General features: G+C 60.2%; 1 protein-coding gene across 1 annotated transcript in view; it reads left to right on the top strand.

The window, feature by feature from the left end:
• The first annotated feature begins 6,254 nt into the window (after positions 1–6,254).
• ADGRA1 (adhesion G protein-coupled receptor A1) overlaps positions 6,255–23,209 on the top strand; it is a 27,387-nt gene continuing 10,432 nt past the window's right edge. The window contains exons 1-5 of the mRNA XM_081823279.1: positions 6,255–6,661; positions 7,283–7,485; positions 15,432–15,559; positions 16,796–16,919; positions 21,374–21,519. Coding sequence (XP_081679405.1) covers positions 7,483–7,485; positions 15,432–15,559; positions 16,796–16,919; positions 21,374–21,519 — 401 coding nt within the window. The 5' untranslated portion in view covers positions 6,255–6,661; positions 7,283–7,482. The remainder of the gene's footprint in view (positions 6,662–7,282; positions 7,486–15,431; positions 15,560–16,795; positions 16,920–21,373; positions 21,520–23,209) is intronic.

Genomic DNA, 23,209 nt, shown 5'->3' with positions numbered 1-23,209 from the left:
GTTCTTCCTCAGCATTCAGCGCTCCCTTACTTCTGTTTCTGCCTTATCCCAGTGTTTGCCTTTTCCTTAGTTCTTGATTTTCTTAGTTTGTAATTAATTTTAGTTATCTTTCCTATCCTGCTTTGTGATCCACGCAAACAGCAGAGCAAACTGAATAAGCACAACTAAGGAGTTAATGGAAAAAACCTAAATGTCACCACAAAGAAAACATCATGTTGTTTTTTTATTGTTTAAGCTGATTTTACTGGTTTTTTTTTTTTACGAAAAAAAAAAAAACCTTATGTAGTCAAGAAAGAAATATCTGAAAATATAGACACAAAAGCATCAGGTACCCAACACGCGCCGTCCTGCCCAGCTGTGGGCACCAGCACTGCTGTCCCGGGCCCCTCTCAGACCGTCCCCCTGCACACACACACGCACGCTCTTGCACACGCGCACACACTCACTGTGAGGCCCTATGCCAACCATCCCCCACTCAAGCATCTAGATCGTTCCAAATCACTGCTATTCCAGCCTCTCAACACAGGCACAAACGGCTGACAAACTGTTAGAAATTAAAGATGATTTTTATGCTTAAGGATATTTTAAAAGGAAAGGAGGAGCTGTTTTAAGATGTCAAGCCCTGGACCATCCTGTGGTCTGCCAATACTGCTGATAACAGAAAACCAGTGACTCGGGAAACCATGATTCTAACAAAACTGCCAGGTGGAGAGACTTGCTCTTGACCACATCCAATCTGGTAAAATTGCTTTGGCTCAAGGGCCAGAAGCCTTGGCAGGAAGCATCCAGGCCGAGGCCGAGTTGGAAGGGCAGCCCTGGCCGGGCCACGTGCCCCGGGACCCAGGCGGGCCGAGCCGGTCGGATGGGGGGACCAAGAGGCTGTAGCTGGGTGGAGGGCTCCGGAGCGGCTGGTCTCCTGGGCGGGTCACCAGGGAGGGGCTACACGCGGCCCTGCCCAGAGATCTGGACCCTCACAGACGAGGTCAGGGGAGGTGCTGAGTGAGTATCAGGGAGTAGCAAGGGACAGCAGGGCCAGGTGAGGGCGCTGAGGGTGGGTGTGTGCAAGGGGGCAGGAGTCTCTGGCCGCCTGCCTCCCCCGCTGAGCAGGACCCCAAGCGCCATGGCGTGGGCTGGGACCAGCTCTGCCTGTATCCACCACCCTGGATGGGGCTGCAGGGCAGGTGTCCAGCCCTGACCAACAGGGACGGGCAGAGGTCGGCCCCCACAGAAGGGGACTTCCTGGAGCCACAGCGCCCGCGGGGGCCCCACCTGGGAACCCGGCCCCAGGACACTGGTTACCATCCCAGCAGGCCCAAAGCCTTCAGGAAACATCAACTTTGGGTTAATTGTTCAGGTCTGGAAACTGGACTAGTCCTGAGGTAAAACCATCGAACCACTGGGCGTTCATGCTTCTGTCTCAATCCGAGCACAGCCTCATTGCCCGCTGGGCAAGAAGCAGGGGTGCGACCAAGGAAAGGTCAAGCAGGAGGCCCTGGGTGAGAGAGCTGCCTGCTGACCCACCTCCCAAGGACCCACGTGAACGTCCAGGTCTGGAAGAAGTTGTGTGCAGGAGACGCGCCGCTCTCCTCTCCACGAAGCGAGCGCCGGGCTGCGTGCTCTGCAGCCCCCCCGGTGGACACCGGCCACGGAGGGGCCGCATCCACCCCAGTGAAGACGCGGTCCCGTGTGGCATGCCCACAGCAGTGTGTCCAGGCCACCTCTCAGCCCCGGGGTGTGTGGGGGGCCGTGTTTGGGAGTCACCTTGACTCTCACCGCCCGGTCACTACCTGCACCCCGGGTGCTGCCCAGCATGGCCGCTGCGTGGGGGACTGCACCTCGGCTCTGTGCCCTGCCCCAGGCACTGATGGGTCCCCCTGGTTTGTTGAACCCAACTCCATGTGGGGCATCCAGCCTCACCATGCCGGCCCAGGAGTGACCGTGTGCATGTCCGCGTGCGTGTCTGTGTGGCCCAGGACCCTTGGGGGTGACAATGCGTGGCTGGGGTCACCGGTCACAGAGAACCTGTGGAGAGCAGATTGCGTGCTGGTCTGTGCCTTGAGACTGTTTACAGGCCCCGAGGGAAGCTCAGTCCTTCTCTGACGGGCTAGCGGATGGACCGTGTGGGCTGCTGGTGCGCGGAGGGCAGCAGGGCCAGGCGGGAGGGCCTCAGAGGAGCTGAGAGGCAGCAACTCTGCCCCAGGAGTGGGAGCAAAGCCCCGGCACACCCAGCATTCCTGTGCAGCTAAGGGCTGCTCTCTCCCCCCGACACCCACCATGACTCCCCAGTGCCACAGACCCAGCAAGACTTCCTCACACACCCGCCCTCCCCACCTGGTCCCAAACAGCATCCCAGCCGTTCTTCCTCCATATATGAGCCTCCTCCAGGCAAACTGGCACCTGCATGCCCCCAGCAGGGACAGACCTTCCCCCCATACCCCCTCTCCTGAGTGGGCCATCTGCCCACCGGCACTCAGACACCAAGGGCTCTGCTCACCCATGGCCCGAAGAGCCCAAGGTGGGCCTGCTCAGGCTGCCCCCCAACCCTTGAGCGCAGACACACATGGACTCAAACCCTAAGGACACCTTTCAGAGCTGAAACTCGCCTAGGCCCTCGTTCCTCCGGGGCCTGCCGACGACAAACGCCCCACGGCCTCCCCGTGGCCTTGGACAGTGGCCTAGGTCCTCCTGGGGGCCCGACAAGTTTGTTAATTTTACTGTTTGGTCTCAGACTAGGCTTCACTTCAGGGCAGAATGAATCAGTGGAGGCAAATCTTTGTTAGAAATGGTCTGCACAAATTCAAACTGACGCCTGGGGGGTGGGGGCTGGTTGCCACGGCAACGGGAGAGCCGGTTTTAATTCCTTTCTGCGAGCCTTGGAGGCTAAGTGCACTGAGAGACCCCACTGAAGGCATGTCCTGTGCCCTCCGGGGTCAGGCCGCGCTCGTGCCCAGAAATGCTGTCCCCAGAGTCCCAGGGCCTCCGCCTGCGCCCTCCCAGGGCCCCTGCTCTCAGGAGAGGCGAGTCCGGCCTGAGACGTCAGCCCCCGGAGCCAGTCTCAACCCAGCGACCTCATATTTTTAGCAAGCGTCAGCGTGGGGGCCGGACGTTCACTATGGAGAGAGGGAAGGCGGCCCCTGCGTTCCCTGAGCCCCATTGTGCCAGCTCTGTCGCCACTGACCTCCCCAGGCCACCGGTCAGGTCTTTGATTCCAGCCACACTGAGGCCGATCTGGACGCCGTCCCACCACCCTCCCCCGGAATGTTTCCTCTTCTTCCACAAACGCCTGTGGGTTCCCAGCAGGTGCAGAGACACCCCGAACCCCAAACACGCGCCCTGGGGGTTCCTAGGACACTGGCCGTTCAGCATGGTGGGAGCAGTGAGCCAGCTCATTCCCGAGCAGCAGGGTGGGCTCAGTCCCCACAGGCCTCCCTCCCCGACAAGGCAGACCCACGCTGCAAGCCCCATGCGGCGCCTGAGCAGGCCGTCCGGCCGCCCCGCGCAGAAAGCACCAGCCACCCACCTCTGTGTCAGAAGCAACTTTCCCGGGGCGCCTGGGCGGCTCAGTCATTAAGCGTCTGCCTTCGGCTCAGGTCAGGGTCCCAGTGTCCTGGGATTGAGCCCCGCATCGGGCTCCCTGCTCAGCGGGAAGCCTGCTTCTCCCTCTCCCACTCCCCTTGCTTGTGTTCCCTCTCTTGCTGTGTCTCTCTGTCAAATAAATAAATAAAATATTAAAAAAAAAAAAGAAGAAGAAGAAGAAGAAACTTTCCCCAGAGGGAAGAAACCATGCTCAGTTGAGTGAATTGCTCAGGCATCTGATAGGAGGTCAGGGCTGGATGTCCAGAGATCACGTGGCCTCCCTCATAGACAGAGGGCAGAACCACGCACAATGTGCCAGAATAGTGGCCTTCCTGCAGGAAGCGGAGACTCAGTGCGGGAGGGATCCCCACCTACAGCGAGGCTCGTCCTGGACTGAACTAAGATGCCCCACAGCAGGTGAGGGGCACGAGTTCTCGGCACCGTCAGAGGGCCCGCATCCAGGGATGACTTGTTTTGTTCAGAAGATGAGATTTTGGTGCACTGGGAGGGATGAGGGGTATGGGACAACCATCTCTCGTGGCCAGCCCCAAACTCCGCTCACCTACGAGAGCAGGCTCAGGGTGAAGGGGCCTGAGGCTCACCTGGGCAAATTCACCCTGAGGCCATGGGCACAATGTGAGGGCACGTCCCCCTACAAAGCACAGCGCCTGTGACTTCCAGAGTACAGTCATATCAAGTGGGGTCCCTCCTGGTTCTCCAGGCTGAAGGTATTGTCTCATTAGAGAGAAGATCTGAGGCTCTCCACAATGGCCGGTCACACTGAGCCCTGGACCCACCCCGTCTCCGGCCCTCCAGGTGGGACCAGGCAGGTGCCACAGCCCAGCAGCCAAGGGCGCCCGACTGCTCACACCTCTGTTTCCCCATCTCACAGGCGTTCGGCTCCATGCGGCGTGCAGAGCATTGCTGGCCGTGTGCAAGGGGACAGCGACATCCCCAGCCCCCTCCAGACCCAGCAGCCCAGGTCTGGAGCAGATGCCCTTCCGTGGGTAGCCACGAGGCCAGGGCACCCAGAGACGCAGGGGCATTGGCAGGGTGGCTGTGGGTGGGCAGGGGCACCCCACCCCTCTCAAAGCCAGAGGCCCTCACACATGGCTCCTCCAACAGCCCAGCAATTCCAAAGGGACACCCCCACCTTCACCGGGGTCAACACTGGGATTCTGGGTGCAGCCCCCACTGGGTCCAGGCCACAGAGTTCAGGTTCTGGATGTGCCTCTCCAGGGCCCCCGAAGCACCCAAGGTGCTGGCTAGAGGGGCTCCTCCGGGACCTCCAGGGCCAGGCCGGCCCCCACCCTCTGCCTCCCAGAAAGCCACCTTTCCGGGATTGAAGAAGCCCCGGTTGTTCGGGCCCTACAAACCCTGTTCTGAAGCCAGGGCAGATCACAGGCTCTTTGGGACACCACACAGGATTGTGCACAGAGCAAGACACTGCTGGTGACTGCAGGATGCCGGGGGCCACCAGCAAAACCCCTCCTCCGTGCCCTTCCCACCACCCCGGGCATCTGTCCTTCTGTCATCTCTGGGCTGGGAGCCCCTAGATGGTGGCGAGGACCTGACCTGTGTTCATGTGGAGTCTTTATGGAGGGAACTGCAAGTGGACAAGCCCCCTGGGGCCACCCCAGCTTGGAGGAGTCTGGGCAGAACTCTGAGTTCACAGTGGGCCTTCCTGCCTTCCTCCTTGCCGTACTCATCCAGAATCACCAGCCAGGGCCCTCTCCCCTGGGGGAGCAATCCCAGGAAGCCAGAGTGGGTTGGGGCCTGAGGGGGGATGCCCACTGACACTCACTCTCTGGGCAATCGGAAAATCACTCCACCCTCTGGTTTCACGGCCCCTGCCGAAAGCCCAGGGCTCCTCACAGCGGCCCCCAGAAAAGCACCAGGAACACCCGTCTCAGAGGCGAGGTGCCACGGGTGAGAAAGCCAGGCCTGCAGAACCCCCCATTAATGCTTCATTCTTAATGATGCCCCCCAGAGTCCAGGCCCAGACCCCCCAGAATCTGGAGACTCTCCGAAGCAGGCACCAGTGCCAAGACCTTCCAGCCCAGAGGGAAGAGCATGGGTCTCCCCAGGGGCTCATGAGTGCTGAGCATGGTCCCCAGGCCCCCCAGCCACACCTTCCTGGGGGCACAGAGCTAGAAGTCCTGGCAGGGGTCCTGCTGGCCCGGCAGCCCACCCCCATCCCTGGGTCCCTGCCTGCCCTTCACCCCTCACCTCCCTTCTCAGAACCTGGCCCGTCACCGGGCTGGGGCCGGGACCCTGGATTGGGGCAGGGGCTCTCTCTGCATGGCCCCAGCCCATCCCCACCCACAGGATCTCCCTGCTGGCTCACGCTGGGACAGACGCATGTGGGCTCCCCTGGGGGTGGGCAATTTGCATTTGAGAATATTGTATTATAAGGCCCATGAAAATTCCTCTGAAATCAATTTTCTTGCTCCCATTTCTGTGCCTGGAGCCCTCAACAGACACGGATTTCCTTTAAAAATAAATAAAATAAAACCATCCGGTCCTCCTTCCACCTCCTTTCAGGGAGATGTTTTAATGTGAGTTGCTGATTCTGTTGGAAGCGAAGGCAAAACCTGGCCGGTTGTCTCTTTAAATCGGCTCTGCGGTGTGCCGGCCGGTCGGCCGGCTGGCTGGCTGGGAAGAACCATTCCCGCCCTGCCGCAGGGAGCCGGGCCCCAGTGCCCGCCCGCCACCGCCATCAGCGCCTCCCCCATCCCCATGGTTACGGTTCCTGCTTCCCGGCCCGGTCCTCGTCCCCCGGCTGTCGCCCGCCCTCCAAGCAGGCGCAGAGGCGGCTCGCAGTCCCCACGCCGACTTCGGGAAGCCGCCTCCTGAGGATCGCATCGAATGTCTGCCAGTCCTGGCTCTGACTCATCCCCTCCGGTGCGGAGCCCAAGTCGCCGCGGCCAGGCTGCGGTCCTGCAATCTGTTGATAACTCCACTTGCTGGCTCCAGCCCGCTGCCGCTCGGCATGGAAACCCGTCCCCGGGGCCGGAGAATGCACCACAGCTGGTCGGCACCGCGGAGCACGGCGCTGCCGCTCCCGCAGCTTTTGCCAAAATAGGTGAGAAGTTGAGCTGCGTCTCTCCGGGGCCGCGCAGCGGGTGGGCCCCGGCGGGGAGCCGCAGGACGTGGCGGGCGAGGTGGGAGCCCGCAGCCGCAGCATCCATCCGTGCCCCCAGCCCCTCGGCCCGCGTGCCAGCCCGGCTGGGGCGGTTCCTGCTGCCCTGGGTGCCGTTCCGGATGCAGATGCCGAATAACTTTGGGCTCCACGGGGGGCATGCAGCCACAGCCCGAGGTGGGCATCTGGGGGGCCACAGCGGCTCCCGCGTCTGCCGGCCCCGCTCGGGCTGCTCGTTAGGAGGGGGATCCAAGGTCTGCTCAGTGCTCCTGACGGAACCTGACAGACATGTTGCAGGGCTCTGAGCAGCCAGAACGCTGGGCTGAGCTGCTCGTGCCGGGCGGCCAGTGGGGAGAAGGCAGTGCTCCCAGGAGGGCAGCGTCGGGCTCCGCACGTCCCGCTCGGGGTCCCCAGGCCAGCACACAGCCTCTGTGCGCCCCGGGCGACCAAGCTCCAAGCCAGACGCTCCAACAGGCTGGCCGGGTGGGATGGCCGCATAGGGCCAGCCCCGGGCTGAGGCCAGGGGACCCTCCACCCTGCCCTGACCCTGCCCTGTCTTCACAGATGGGGACAGACTCTTGACCCTCACCTGCCCCACCGTCGCCCTGAGGCGCCTGGCCCGGGGCTCGACCCCACAGCTGCTGTGTGGGACCTTGACCTTCGGGACAGCCATGGAGGCTGGCGGGGAAGAGGGTGCCACATAATCCGCTCGGCGGCGACCCCACTCCGTCTGGCACTCACACTGCAGGAGCTTGGCAGGGCTCATGGTGAGTACGTGCCCCCACCGGGCAGCAGGGCCCAGCCACGCTGAGGGCGGCCACCCCTGTTCTTGGGGTGACCGCGTGGTCAGTTAGCAGCATTGGGCCCCTGGTCTCCAGGGCTGCCAGCTGGCCGCTCGGCTGAGGATCATACTAATTAGCAGGCGTGCCGCAATGTGGAGCCATGAAATCAGGGGAGGAGACGCTGTCCTACGTCCCTCCCCAGGGCTCAGGTCCAGGACCCGTGAGACCTCCTCTGGCCCCTGGCGGGAGTCCCCGCCCCTCTGGTCCGAGGCAGTCATGTGGCCTTCCCACTGCAGCCCCACCAGCCCCTTCCCCTCAGAAAGTTGGCTGAACGGCAGGGAGACGTGGGGGGCTTCGGCGGCACGTACAGCAGACACGGGGAGGACGGTTCTCTCACCAGAAAAGGGGGCAGGGCGGCTGTCAGCGGCAAGCCGTCCCTAACGGGGACTTGGTGTGAAGGCTCGTGCAGCTTTGCGTGGTTGCTGCTGGCTTGGATTCCGGGAAGGCTGGTGGCCGAGTAAATAATGCATTGTGTGTGCTTGCAAGGCAGCGGAGGGCCGGAGCGCGTGCAGGGACTGCCAATGGCCCCAGGACACGTGGCCGGCAGCAGCCCTGGCTCGGACACCAGCAATGAGTCAAATGCACACCCGATTGTCTGCTCCCTAAGGGGGGGTCTGTCTGAGCCACTTGTTGGTTTCCTTCCTGTTCTGTTCGAGACGCCCAAACAAGGTCGGTATTTGTTGCCAAGACTCAGCATCGTCCACACCGCTGCTCCAAGCCTCACTGGCCAGGAGGGTGCCAGATACCCTAGAGGTTGTGCATCCAGGCTGCTCCTCGGGAGGCTGCCAGCCTGGACAGGCCCCTGGCTTCTTAAGGGACCACCTGTGGCCCCGAGGTGTCTTGCCCGACGTGCCTGGGGCCTCTAGGTCAGCCTGTTTCTCGGGTTTTCATCCTCAGGTTAGAGCCTTGTTTGCAAAGGGAACCTGTTGTCAGCAGACAGAGGGTGAACCAGGAGATGCTGCGGAAGGCTGGGGGCAGGGGCGGGACCCCTGTGCCTAAGCCGGCAGCCCAGGTGCCTCTTCCTATCTGACCCTGGCCCTTCCAAGCAGATCTGCCCTGCATCCCATCCCCGACCACTGCGTCCACATGCAGCGCTGCCCCCATTCCCAGCCACTGGACACTGGCCCAGTCCAGGACCGTGAAGACTGGTGGGTTACGCTGCCCAGAGGGTTTAGAATCTCAGCAGTTTGTTGGTTTTTTATTCTTGACAAATAACATGTTCACTGGAGAGTCTCCAAAAGAAACGTAGACCCAGCCCCCTCTGGAGCAGCTCTGGGGCAAGCACTTCTCCGCGTGCATCCCTGAGTCTGTCATGTAGATGCCCGGGTGGCTATGCCCCAGGGGCCCAGGCAATGCAAGGGCAAAGACCAGAGGCAGTGGCCAGCAGGGTGGCCCGGACCTGCCCACCCCACCCTGCCACACTCACACCACCTGCGAGGCACCTGCCGTGGGCTGGCGGTCGGCTTCCCTGACACCTGAGGTCGGCAGCCAGCCTTCTGGCTCCTGAGTGTGATGACACACGGTCTCCTGGAGGCAGGTCTGGAGCCATGCTGACCCTCGGGTTGCACTGAGGCCCCTGTCCTCCCTTCTGGACGTGTGCCCCACCTGCCCTCGGGGCTCTGACCGTGAATGCACACAGAGCCAGATACTCCCCTGCAGGGCCTGCAGAACCCAGGCCACCATCACCGCTGTTAGCAAACAAAAGTGGACGTGTATGTGCGGTGACCCTGTTAGTGTTCGAATTCAAGCAGCGACCAAAACGTGTGTTCCTTTGCACTCCATGATCTTCTGGGATCTTCACACTTACCTCCCCAAGGGAACGCAGTGACAGGCATTGGAAGAGACTAAGAAGTTGTCCAAAGTTGTGCACATTCTCCGTTTCCTTTCAGAGCATAGGTCTAGTGGTTCGCCTGAGGAGCAGTGTGGTCACTGTGAGGGAGGCCACGTTCATTCTGCACAAGCGCTGTCTTCCCAGCCACAGCTCCCGTGGCTGACGAGGCGTGGCGGGACTCCTTTGATCATTGGGACATCAAGCGGATCTGAGAGGAAAAGACTGCCTGCTTGCTAATGTTGAACCCGAGAGGGAGAGACCCCACTTTGGGGGCTTCTCTTTGATGTGGCCCAGAGCCAGCATGTGCCAGCAGCAGCCGAGAACCCCGCAGAGCCCCCACTCGCTCTGAACTCGGGGCTGACCTCAGTGTCAGTGAAGACTATCCTTTGCCACATCCAGCAGGGGTTGGAAGCTGGGACAGGGTAAAAGGCAAGGCCTACTCTGTTGTGCTTGGAGTGCAGGATCCCAAAGACACAGCATGCTCAGAACACCCCTTTTCTGCACATAAGCATCCCACATTAAAAAGGCAACAGTGGAATTAAAACCCCTGAAAAGAACAGGGGTAGATGCAGGGTGGCGATGTGGAAGCCTGGTGGTGCCTGCTGCCCTGCTGAGCAGGCAGGGGTCAGGGAGGCCGCACCTGAGCCGGTGAGGACCCGGCCTGACCTGTGTGCATGCCACAGCTCATCTAGGCTGCACCCTGACAACCCCAGCGGGCCACACAAGGTGTCTGTGGCACCTACAAGCACCTACATGCACCTGCACGCCCCTACAAGCACCTGCAAGCACCTGCACGCACCCACAAGCACCTGCAAGCACCCACAAGCACCTGCATGCACCTACAAGCACCCACAAGCACCTGCAAGCACCTACAAGCACCTGCAAGCACCCACAAGCACCTGTATGCACCTGCACGCACCCGCAAGCACCTACAAGCACCTGCAAGCACCTACAAGCACCTGCAAGCACCCACAAGCACCTGCATGCACCTGCACGCACCTGCAAGCACCCACAAGCACCTGCAAGCACCTACAAGCACCTGCAAGCACCTGCATGCACCTGCACGCACCCGCAAGCACCCACAAGCACCTGCAAGCACCTACAAGCACCTGCAAGCACCTGCAAGTACCCACAAGCACCTGCATGCACGTACCTATAAGCACCTGCATGCACCCGCTCGCACCTGCAAGCACCTGCAAGCACCTGCATGCACCTGCACGCACCTGCAAGCACCTACAAGCACCCACAAGCACCTGCAAGCACCCGCAAGCACCTGCAAGCACTCACAAGCACCTGCAAGGACTTGCATACATCTGTAGGCACCTGCACGAACCTGCATGTGTCCGGAACCCCACCAGTTCTCCCCTGTGCTACTCTTCATTCAGCCTCATATTTAAATTTCTAAAATCTTATGAGCTTACCTTCATCCCAGAAATGGAGACTGTGTCACCCCCATGCTCCCCTGAATGTTAACCCCTGAGGCAGGTAACACCAGGCCAGCAGGAGTCCCTGTGTTATTTCCCGCACACCCCGCCAAGAGAAAAATGTAACAAACTGTACAAATGTGATGTCCAGTTAGGGTAATTTGTGCTCCAAATGAATAAATTACTTACCTTTTGCCTCTGCCTTTCCCCTGGGACACTTTCACGGAAGGCTGACAGATCGATGAGATGCAATGATCATTAAAAACACAGACAAGGGACGTCGGGGACTAATAATGAGATCCGTCTCAGTCGGTACAGAACAGAGGCGGAGGCGGACGCCGAGGACGGTCTGCATCTCCCGGGTGGAAGAGGCCACTTTCCTACGCGCCCCCTTCTGGCAAAATGGCCCCGTCTTGATCAGACCACTGACACCTGACATAATACCGCCTTCCCCTTTCTTCTTGTCTCTCTCTCTTAACATCCAAGTTGATTTATTTGCAGAACATACCAAAGAGGATACATCCAACTAAAATAATAATGAAACGTAAGAGGAAGTTAAGCCTCAAGAAAAGGGAAAATACAAGCAAACCACAGGCGAGAGCGCCCAGCCTCCAGGCTCCACGGAGAACCCAGGCCAGCCCGTGGGAAGAAGGAAGCCCGGATTTCCCAGGAGGAGAGACATCTTCTTGAGGGTAGGGCAGAGCAGTGAGCAGTGATCACAGGCTGGGGGCCACAGGAGCAGGATGGGTTCTTGACTGAGCCCAGCCTCTCCGATGTGAGCTCCATGCTGGTCCCAAGGGCACTCGAGGGACCAGTCCCAGGGAGGTAGCCCTACACGTCACAAGGATCTTATCTGTGAGACGCTTGCAAATTCCTCCAGGAGGAACTCGTACACGTGTGAACTTTAAAATATAGAATAATATCTCCCTTTTGCATTACCTACTTTGAATTTTAAATGTCACCTCTAAAAATGTAGAAACGCACAGTTGATAACTAACTTGGAGGAAAAAAATAGGAGGCCGAATGGAATTGAAGCTCTGGTTCTTATAAAACGCACATTGTTGGCACAACTGCCCCGGGGCTCAGACATCCTGCCCCCGCCCCCGCTGCCTCAAAACCGGGCCCTCGGATGAGAAAGCGCCCCTGAAGCGGGGTGACCTCGGCCATATGTGTTGGCCTGGGCGCCGTTCTCAGGAAACACTGCGTCTTGAGCTAACACCCTGATGCGCTTGCCTGTGGCAGGAACGAGGTCTGATTTCCCACTGGCTTAGCAGAAAGGGGTTGGGGTGTGTGGATAAAACTTGGCAGATAGGATGCCCTTGAGCGTGAGTTCTCTGGTGCAGGTCCTGGGCGCCAGGCACACTGCTCCAACCCTGGGATGCTGCACAGGGACACGGGGGCCAGGCATCACGGCAGACTCTGCTTTAGGATGCGTGGGCTGTCATTCCCCAGCCCCTCTCTACCCGCCACCCCTGCCCCCGCCCCCAGCAGGAAGGCGCGGGCCTTTGGGGGAGCAGTGACAGCACCCCAAGAAAGGCCATGAAGGAACTGGGAGTCCCACCCCAGGCCTCAACCCGAGTCGGGCTCCACGCACAGGAACCCTGTCCCAGCAGCCAGGGGCTCCAGGTCAAAAGTGTCAGGGTTTTCAGACCCCAGGTTAAAAGCCATTGTCTCTGGGAGAAGAACAAATGACACACACGAGGGCCTGGGCCGTCTCTGGGGCGCTGACTTCCTACAGCCGGCGGGCCTCTCTCCACCTGTCGGCAGCAGACAGTTTCAGAAGAAGCGGCGGTGAGAAGATAATTACATATCAGGACTTGACCAGGAAAACTTGTTTTCCTAGACTTTTGCCGTGATTTACAATTGTCATAACGCCGGCATCGGCTGACGGTGAGCTCTCCAGCACCACAGGACGCGCTCCAGAAGTTGGGGCGGCAGGGAAGGGTGGGTGAGCGCTTCCAGCAGCCGGCACATCCTGGGGAGACAGACAAGCTGGGCTGTGACTTCCCGGCTCTCAGCAATAGACAGCTGTGTCCCGCGTCACAGAAACCTGTCCTTGCATTCCGCGTTGCAGGACGGAGGGCCCGGCAGGCGCCTGCCACGGCCGTGAAGGCCCCGGGTGACATGCGTGCCTTGGGGAGAAGCCTCCGTTGGGCGCGGGTGTAGAGATAGGGGCGGGCCGGGCCAGCGGGGCTCCAGGCCACAGTTAGCTATACCCACTTGTCCTGGGGGGCCCGTAGCCGTGGTGTCCCTGTCACCTTGAAGCTGGCATCCTCTGACTGTCTGTGCTCCTGAGCTCAGGATTTCATGGCAATTGGGGCCACGTGCACAGCGTGGGTCCTGCTGAAACCCCAGTTATCCGGATGGGAGTCGTTGGTGTTCTGTGCATGTCCACACCTGCCCTTCAGGCTTCCTGGCCTGCGGACGGTCAGGACAGTATGGGGGCCCCCATGGGGTCCAGCCTACAGTCTACCATGTGACATGTGCTCCTCCTTTGGTTACATCTGGCCAGCTGCTGGGTCAGGGGTGATACTTCTGGCTTTGATAGCCAGCTAGTCCTTCAGCGATGACACTGGGAGGAGTCCCTTGGCGTCCAGGTCACTCGGCACCTTTTCCTTGGTGACAGGATTCTATCTGCTGTTGACATGACAGCAGAGAGGTCTCCTTGGAAAGTCCCTGGGCAGAGCAAGATCAGGGTGCAGAGGCCACGGCTGGACACCAGGGTGGCCCTTGGCTGTCCCTGGAAGTCCCTCTGAGGAATCCGACATTCCCTGACTGGCCAGGGCCTCGTCTTAGCTGGACTGATAAGAACTGATCCACCAAGAAAGGAAGCAGCTTGAGCTCTTGGACACACTGCCTTCCCATCCGTGGCGAGGCCAAGGGCCCTTCAAGGGCATTTCTGTCCTTTTCCCACATGACTCAGGCTGACACCATCCTGGAGGAGCACCGGCGGCTTCCCGCTGTCCCGACCGCCCAGGGAGGAGCCCATCACAGACCCAGAGCCCGTGTCCACCGGGGGGAGGGGGTGCATCCGCCTTGGGCACAGCTGACAAGGCTGCAGATGATCCCCCAGACCACCAGCCTGGTGTCACAGCCGGGCAGCTCAGTGTGGTCTCACAGGGGACACCCAGGCAGCCCTCTGTGGGCACCAGCCCCCACCCGCCCTCCCCAAGCCGGGCAGGTCCTGGAGGCCGTGGGAGCAGAGCGAGTGGCTCAGAGCATGAGCTGAGAGGTCAAGAAAGGGTTTCACCCTCTGACCTGGAAAGTGGGAACAAGAGCAGTCACCTAATGGGGTGTATCTATTGGCTATGGTGACCACAACCGGTACCTGGTGTGGGGGGGGCTGGAAGCAGCACCCGGTAGGTGGGGGAGAGCCATAACCAGCACCTGGGAGCGGAGTGGGGAAAGAGGGGGCCGTAACCAGCACCCCAGGCAGAGCAGGTTAAAATACAGAACTGTCTCTCAGTCCCGGAGCCTGGAAGCCCAAGGTCAAGGTGTCACAGGGTTGTTTCTCCCGAGGACACCCTCCTGGACATGTGGACGGCTGCCTTCTCGCTGCCTTCTCGCCGTGTCCCCCAATGGCCTTCCCTCTGTGCACAACCATGTTGTGTCCTAGTCTCCCTCTTATAAGGAGGTGGGTCCTATCGAACCAGGCCTCACCCTATGACCTCTTGTGACCTTAGTCACCCCCATAAAGGCCCGCCCCCACGGCAGTCACGTGGGGCACAAGGACTCCAACCCCTGAATTGTAGGGATAGGTTTCAGTCCACAGCAGGGTTTCCCTGTGACTCAGCGAGTTACAACACATGAAGGTTCTGGAACATTGCTCAGTGCCTATCAGAGGTCAGAGGTCAGAGGTGCCTAAGGCCAGGGCTCCCGTCGGTGCCTCTGCCGCCCACACAGCAGGGGAGGGTCTTACCCTTGGGGCCCTCTCCTCCAGCGTGCAGAAATCACCAGACTTGGTTGCTGGGTGCCCGGCGGGCTGTGCGAGTCCCGCCCGCGTGGCGCTGGGTTCTGCTGCCACCTTTTCTGTTGGCGGCTCGGGAACCCGGTCCCAGCACAGGTGAATCTCGAGGATGCGTATGCCGACACCACGGGAGCTCCCCTCACCGGTCTGATGGACAAAAAGACAAACCTCCCTCAGTTCACGCGTCCAGCCGGGAGCCTGGCCCCTCAGCTTCACGTCCCCGTGGGAAACGCGTTCCCCCTTGACCTCTGGCCTTTGCCCCTGGCTGCGATGCTCCCCAGAGGGCCTCGGGGCCGCGCATCCCATCAGAGCGACTGCTCTCTCTGCAGGACTGGAGTCGGCTCCAGGGACGTGACCTGGAATTCTCCTGGGAGATGCTGTAGAGCAGAATCTCAGTGTGCCTGGGGCCGGGAAGTGGGGCTGGGGGCATTTGCTATGGTCGCTGGCTCGCTGCACGGCTCCGTGCAGACCTCGTGGCGTCTGGGGCCCTCAGACAGGTGCACTCCCGGGAGGCAGGGTGCCCGTCACAGACCTCTGCTGGACTCCGCAGACACCCAACAGCTTGCAGGGGAGGGGCCGGACGTGGGGCTCCAGGCAGCGCAGCCAGGTGCATGGTTCCTGCTCACACGGTCTGCTGTGTTCTTCCCAGGATTTGAAGACCGTCCTCTCCCTGCCCCAGCACCCGGGGGAGTTCCTGCACCCCGTGGTGTACGCGTGCACTGCTGTCATGCTGCTCTGCCTCCTCACCTCTGTCGTCACCTACATCGTGCACCAGAAGTAAGACCCCACTTTGCCTCAAGATCGCCCGCTTTCACCGTCAGACGCGAACCCCACAGTGAGACCGACCCTCACGTAGCAGGAGGTCCCCAGAAGGCACCTCACAGACCACCTGCCTGGCACCGGGGTGGCCCTGGCTGCAGCCGAGCATGGCCAAGGGCTCAGGGACCGCCACGCCCTTCCACTCCAGGCCTCCATCAGGGTCTTCTCACAGTGGCCCCTGTGTTCTCATCCGTCAGGTAGAATAGGTTCTTCCTCCAATGGCCCCGCGTCTGTTCAGGGGCCCCAAGAGCCCACATCCTTGGGAAGTTAACATAGCTGCCCATAGAACCCTCACACACCTTCGCATTGTGCCTTTTAATCACAGGGGGAGGGGGACGTCGTTGTCTTTCTTCTGAGCTGGTTTCCTAGCCTCCTCTGCCTGCAAGAGGGGATGACCTGGGTGTGTCTGCGTCACTGGCAGATGCACTGGGAAATGTGAGGAGGGGTCTCTGTCCTGGTCAGGCTCAAGCCCAGAATCAAAGTCATGAGCAAAGCCTAGACTGTGGCCGTAACCACAGTAATGAGAAGAGGCTTGGGCGCATCCAAGACTACAGTCATGGGGAGGGGGTTTGGGCGCGTCCAAGGCCACGGTCATGGGGTGAGGCTTGGGCGCGTCCAAGACTACAGTCATGGGGAGGGGGTTTGGGCGCGTCCAAGGCCACGGTCATGGGGAGGGGCTGAGCAATCCTTGCCATGGCGATAGTGGAGATGGTCACAGCCGTAGACAACATCCTAGTCCAGGGACAAGGCTATAGGGTCTTGCTCACAGTCAGCCACAGTCATGCCCTCTTCTCGAAGTACCAGACATCTGCACAGAGAGGGAAGAACTCCGTCCTGGGAACCAGGAGGTGTGGCCAGGGCATCCCTCCCACCCTCTGTCTCTGTGACCAGACAAGCCACAGAGCCTCAGGGCTTCAACGTCAGCATCTGGCCAATGACCAGGTTCAAGATTTCTCAAAACCCTTCCAGTCAGAGCATTCCAGATTGATAGAACACAAAAGCATCCAACAGACGCACACTAAGCATGCCCCTATGTCTGTCCCTCCACCTGGTCCTTTGGGTGTGCTCCCCCAAACCCCGCGCAGTCACACCTTGGTGGTCTTCAGCTCAGTCCCTGGGTGGACAGAGCATGGATTTGGCTAAGGGGGCTCACCTGCACGCCGGGTCCTGATGGGAAATCTCCATTTCCCGTAGCACCATCCGGATCAGCCGGAAAGGCCGGCACACGCTCCTGAATTTCTGCTTCCACGCAGCTCTGACCTTCACAGTGTTTGCCGGCGGCATCAACCGCACCAAGTACCCGATCCTGTGCCAGGCGGTGAGTGCTGCCCATGTCCTCGTTTTGTTCCAAGATGAAGTGTTTATCTGCCCTGCTTCCAAAGGGGAAATCTGTGATCGTTGTCTTGTTTATGAAATAACACCGGGGTATTTGTCCAGATGCATCTCCCTGAGGGAACCATTCAACGTCCAGGGCGCCTGTATCACGGCCTCTCCCCGACGTGAGGCCCATTGTTTCGCTCAGCACTGGGTCCTGTCAGAGAATTTGTTTTCCACTTGACCAGCTAACTGGACGTTCGCTGTCCGGCAAACGGTGCTGGTCCCGGGAATAGGGGTGGGGGCTGCCCTCCCACAGAGACTGGTGGGGCAGGAGCACGGAGACGGGGCCACCTGCTGCCCCACCCCCGCCAGGTAAGGATCCACAGCTGCTGATGCCAAGGCTCTGGCACTAGGAGGTGGCCAGGGAGTCCCGGCCACAGAGTCCCAGCCCCCACGTGGAACCGCGGCAGACCTCACGACCTCAGTCTGGAAGGTCCTGCTCCCCTCTCAGGTAAAAGAGGGACTGCAGAGCATCGCAGCATTGAGAACAAGTCACCAAAGGGTCTTCTTCCCTCCCTGTGGCCTCACCTGGCTTTTCTTTAAAAAGGGGGAAATACCCGTTGGTTCTGACAGAGCTCAGAAGAGGCCTTTCCCCCAGTGGTCAGCCTGGTTCCCTGTTTTACCGAGTGTGGCCCAGGCCCAGGAGAGGAGGCCCCAAACCCAAGTTTCTCCGTGCACTCCTCCAGCTCCTTGCCCAGCCCCCCTGCTCATTCATGGCCCCAGCTCAGCCCAGCTGGACAGTGACCTCTATGTGGACAGTGACACCCAGGTAGTTTCCTCCAATGCGAACAGTGGCCTCCAGGGTAGACAGTCTCCTCCAGATAGACAGTGACCCCCAGGTGAATAGTCCCCTCCAGATGGACAGTGACCTCCAGGGTGGACAGTCCCCTCCAGATGGACAGTGACCTCCAGAGTGGACAGTCCCTTCCAGATGGACAGTGACCTCCAGGTGCCCGGTCCCCTCCAGATGGACAGTGACATCCAGAGTGGACAGTCCCTCCAGATGGACAGTGACCTCCAGAGTGGACAGTCCCCTCCAGATGGACAGTGACCTCCAGAGTGGACAGTCCCCTCCAGATGGACAGTGACCTCCAGGTGAACCGTCCCCTCCAGATGGACAGTGACCTCCAGGTGCCCGGTCCCCTCCAGATGGACAGTGACCTCCAGAGTGGACAGTCCCCTCCAGATGAACAGTGACCTCCAGGTGCACGGTCCCCTCCAGTGCCCAGGCAGGAGCCAGATAGGGGCTGCCCCATGGACTAAAGAGCATCTTACCAAGGACTCACCTCTTGGGTTTCTGCCATCGGGGGTGTGTGTCTGCCTGGGCCACATGGAGCGAAGCTCTTGGCCTGGCGTCCGCGGGCTGTCATGTTGCTCCCTTACAGCCTTTGTTCTGTGAATTCAATATTTATTGATGGCTGTGGGAGCCGCGGGGGCCTAATTACCTGACACTCGGGGGCACCAGCGCTGACCTTGATTACAAGATGACCTGTCTCCTGCACAGATGGCGGACGACTCCCCCCGGGTGAGAGGCTGCTCCTGCAGGGGGGCCCTCGGGAAGAATCGGGCAGTGAGATCCTGCTCTGGAGCCCTGACACCGGCAAGCCGGCATGCTTGCCCTGAAAACCGGGAACTGTGCCCGTGCTCCAGGCCCGATGGGGACTCCTGGAGGCCGGGTGTCCTCACGGCATCTGAGGCCCAGCCGGTTAGCCGGGTAGACACCCTAGGGATGGCGCAGGCCTGGTCAGGTCCAGAGAGGCAAGGTCTGTAGAGATGACGTTAGTGTGAGAAATGGTTGGTTGTCTGCTGGTGACAACCCTCAGGCCCCCGGTCGGAGGGGCCAGCCGAGGAGCTCTGGAGTCGGTGCAGCCCGGACCTCCCGACTATGTTTCCACAAGGTGGCAGGGGCATGACTCCTTCACTCATTCATTTGCAAGCATGCATCAGGCCCTGACCCACCTTAGGGAGCAAAGCCACTCGAGCCCTGGCTGGGCTGTCCTGCTCTCCAGCGGGCAAGGAGGGATGGAGGGCCGCGTGTGCATTCGAGAGGACAGAGCTAAGGCCCAGGCTGAGGGAATGGGGGGCCAGCCAGCCCTCAGGGTCACGCTCCCTGGGACTCCCCCAACATTTCTGGAACACAGGCGTGTGCTTTGCAGACACCAACAGAGCGTCGGTTACTATTACGGAGGCTACTCCTGGCTCACCCAGCATGCCCGGCTCTGCCCACTACTCACTGGAGAGGAGGCAGGCCCGAGGAGGCGCAGCTGGACCGCCGGGGTGTCAGAAGATGGGATAGTGAGCTTTAATGTGTTGATGTGACTGGTGGTGGGGCCAACATCTGGTCAGACATCACTCTGGGTGCGTGTGTGCAGGTGCCCTCCCCATTGTAGGGCTCGTCCACTCCCCTGGGGGCCTAGGGACAATGGCAGAGGAGGGAGGGATGCTCTCTGCCTGTCCAGGCTGGGACATCGGTGTCCAGCCCCTGGACTCAGCTCTCCTGGGCCTCCGGCTTCCCCGCCACAGATATCAGATGTCTCAGCTCCCACATCTCTATGAGCCAATTCATCCTAGCAAACATGGTTTTCCCCTGGTGGGCAGCCAGGCCTGCCCCGCCCTGACAAGGGACAGCTCGCCCCCACCCTGGCGCCTGAACACGGGACGCCCTGGACCACTTCCCCTGTCCAGGTGTGGCTTGGACTCAGGGTAAGATGATGCACAGCACGTGGCCCAAAGCTCTGGTCGGCTGGAGAACAGATGGTTACTGTGGCAACAAGATGACCAGGAGTCTCATTAAGGTCCTAAGTGACATCATGAACACAAAGAGCCGGCCGCTGGTGGTCCCACGTGATAATGTGCGGCAGCGCTGGCCCTGGGTCGGCGGTGTGACGGCCGGCGACTGCCTCCTTCCCAGGATGGCTGCAGCCTTGTCTGGCAGTCTGGGCGGGGTCCCTACAACCTCTCCCTGTGTCCAGCCTGGAGGGGGTGTCTGGGAGGCGGAACACCATCCAGGCAAGGCTCCGAGCAGCCGGACAGCAACAGAACGAGCGCCCCCACCCCGACCCCGAAGCTCCTCCGAGGACTTCCGACTATTCCTATTCTTCGGTGATGGCAGCCACACTGCTGTCCCCGAACAGAGAGACGGACCACCCTTCTGTCGAGGGCGAGGCGGACGTGGCCCCTTCCTCCCTCTGGTTCAGGTGCAGAGGTGCTCGCGTCCCAGTTCCCCAGCCAGGCTGAGGAAAAGGTTGGGCTTGCCACGTGTGTGCAGGGAGCCCACCTGAAACCACAGACAGCTCTGGGGATCCCAACCCACCCATCCCGTTCTCATTGATTATTCTTTTTTTTTTTTTAAGTTTTATTTATTTATTTGAGAGAGAGAATGAGATAGAGAGAGAGAGCATGAGAGGGGGGAGGGTCAGAGGGAGAAGCAGACCCCCCGCTGAGCAGGGAGCCCGATGCGGGACTCGATCCCGGGACTCCAGGATCATGACCTGAGCCAAAGGCAGTCGCTTAACCAACTGAGCCACCCAGGCGCCCCTCATCGATTATTCTAGAGCTTTCTAAGAAGTGAAAATTGAACTCTGGATTTGATAAATCATTATAATGCAATGTTAGCTTTATTCAGAGAATCTCTGTATTCCTTAAACATCTATGCCCTTTCCAATTACAGCCATAATTTACTTGTCTTTGTGAAATGTCAGGTTACTGCTTCATAGGTAACCAGGTGGAGACCAAGGAGGGGAAGGCATCATTAGCTAAGGAAATAAGTGCAGCCAGGGACCAACTTGGGCAGCTGCTGATAGCAATGAGCAACTCGGCCTTGTGGGGAGTGGACTTCAGCCTCTGATCCTGAAAGTGTTTTATGTCATACACACCCCCCAACACCAGCCTACTGGGGAGACCCCCTGCTGCAGGACTGCCCCGCCTTTCACTTGGTGACACCTGTGTGGGGCCGAGCCCAGAGGAAGTCCTCCCTGGAGCCCTCAGGGTCCCACGTCTGGGCCACGCTGACCCTAGGCACATGTGCACAGGCCCACGTGTGGGCACGGTGGCATGCTGCTGAGGGGCACGTATGTGGTCAGCCTCACGTGGACCACCCCAGGGGTATTGTGTGCACAGGCCCGTGTGCTCCCCAGCACCATCTCTCCAGAGGACAGCAAAGCTAACCAGCTTTGCTGCCCACACACCTCCCCGTGAAGGGGGACATCTGCCCTGAGTGGGGACCCCACGTGCCCTCCTGCTGGTCTCATTCCCTGTCACTACCAAGCTGCCTCCTGAAAAAGCAAAGGGAGTGGGAGGGCTCAGACCCAGGCCTTGGGGAACTCGCAGTCTCCAAGGGCAGCACGCTGGGGGAGATGGCCCGTGGAGGCGCAGCTGACCAGCTTCTCCCCACAGGTGGGCATCCTGCTGCACTACTCCACACTGGCCACCATGCTGTGGATCGGGGTGACCGCCAGGAACATCTACAAGCAGGTGACCAAGAAGGCCCCACCGTGCCCGAGCGCAGACCACCCGCCATATCCCAAGCAGCCCCTGCTCAGGTACCCGAGCACACACATGCCTGGCCACCTCCACCACACTGGTCCTGGGCTAGCAAACTGGTTCACAGGGAAACTTGGGGTCCAAGGACGAGCCAATCTGCACAGATGGCCAGGGTTGGGGCGGGGCACTGGGGGCAGGGTGGGGTGCCGGAGATGGGATGTCGGGGTGCTGGGGTAGAGCGGTGTGCCGGGGGCTGGAGCCACAGGTGAGGGGGCCGGTGTGTCCCTCTGCCTGCTGGGCGCGTCTCTGTGTGACTGAGCTCCACGCCACAAGGGGCTACGGTGGAGACAGCTCTGGGTGGTGGATCCGTGCTCCGGCCTTGGCAGCGGTTCGTTCATGGGTCTCAGTGAGCTGAGGCACCTGCTCATTAGCTGGGAGAAACTGAGGCGGCTCAGTCGCCAATCCCAAGGTGGCCATGTGGCCTGGGCCTTTCAAGGCTGGGTGGCAGGTGGGTTTGGAGACTGTTACTTGGTCAAGCTGGGAGGGCTCATGGTGGGCAGGTGGTCCCCGTGAGGGGACTGTTAGACTGTGGCCTGGGCCCTGGGCCCTGGGCCATGGACACCCAGCCCCTTGGACTGAACTCTGTCCAGGTCCAAATTTGAAGGGCCATCGGGGAATACCTCAGTGCACCTAAAACTCATCAGAAGAACTCATTTTGAGGCAGATAAAACAATGCCCTGTGTTGTTTAATAAATAAGGTGACCTCCACCAGAGGTTTTTCTGACCCTGAGTTTCTGGAGCTAGCCGACCCTTTGCCACACACCTAGCAGGGCCCATGGCGCTCGCTGCTGACGCGGGCTAGGGAGGCGGGGTGTCCATACCTCATTCCTCTTGCCAGGGAGATCCCGTTCCCTAGGGTTTAAGAATCACTCTCAGAATGAATGTCCTGGTCTGTCACTGATTGAAAAGCTGCCTGGCTTTTTGAAGAATGACATGGCGGCCTCAGAATATTCTGGAGGCTTTTTCTCTGATGGTGTCACATGTACATAATGAACCAGACTCCCAGGTGCCCCAGGGAGCAGTGGGCCCCGGGCCTCAGGGGGCATGTGTCCCAAGGGCTATGGACTCTGTGGGCATGTGCCCCATGGGCTGTGGGCTGTGTGGACATGTGCCCCGTGGGCTGGAAGCCTCATGGGCATGTGCCCTGTGGGCTGTGGGCCCCATGGGCATGTGCCCCGTGGGCTTTGGGCTCCATGGGCATGTGTCCCTTGAGCTGTGGGCTCCATGGGCATGTGCACCTAAAACTCGTCAGTGGGCTGTCCTGTGGGCTGTGGGCTCCAGGCTCCGTGGGTCTGTGTCCTGTGGGCTCTGTGGACATGTGTCCCGTGGGCTGTGGGCTCTGTGGGCACATGCCCCGTGGGCTGTGTGCCCCGTGGACATGTGCCCCGTGGGCTGTGGCCTCATAGGCATGTGTCCCTCGGGCTGTGGTCTCCAGGCTCCGTGGGTATGTGTTCCGTGGGCTGTGGCCTCATGGGCATGTGTCCTGTGGGCTCCGTGGGTATGTGTTCCATGGGCTATGGGCTCTGTGGGCTCCATGGGCATGTGCACCTAAAACTCATCAGTGGGCTGTCCTGTGGGCTGTGGGCTCCAGGCTCCATGGGCCTGTGTCCCGTGGGCTGTGACCTCATGGGCATGTGTCCTGTGGGCTCCGTGGGCTCTGTGGGCATGTGTCCCGTGGGCTCTGTGGGC

Source organism: Leptonychotes weddellii, chromosome 6, assembly GCF_054177405.1.
Source record: "Leptonychotes weddellii isolate Sample4059 chromosome 6, ASM5417740v2, whole genome shotgun sequence".
NCBI lineage: Eukaryota > Metazoa > Chordata > Mammalia > Carnivora > Phocidae > Leptonychotes > Leptonychotes weddellii.
This window is presented reverse-complemented; position numbering and strand designations above follow the sequence as displayed.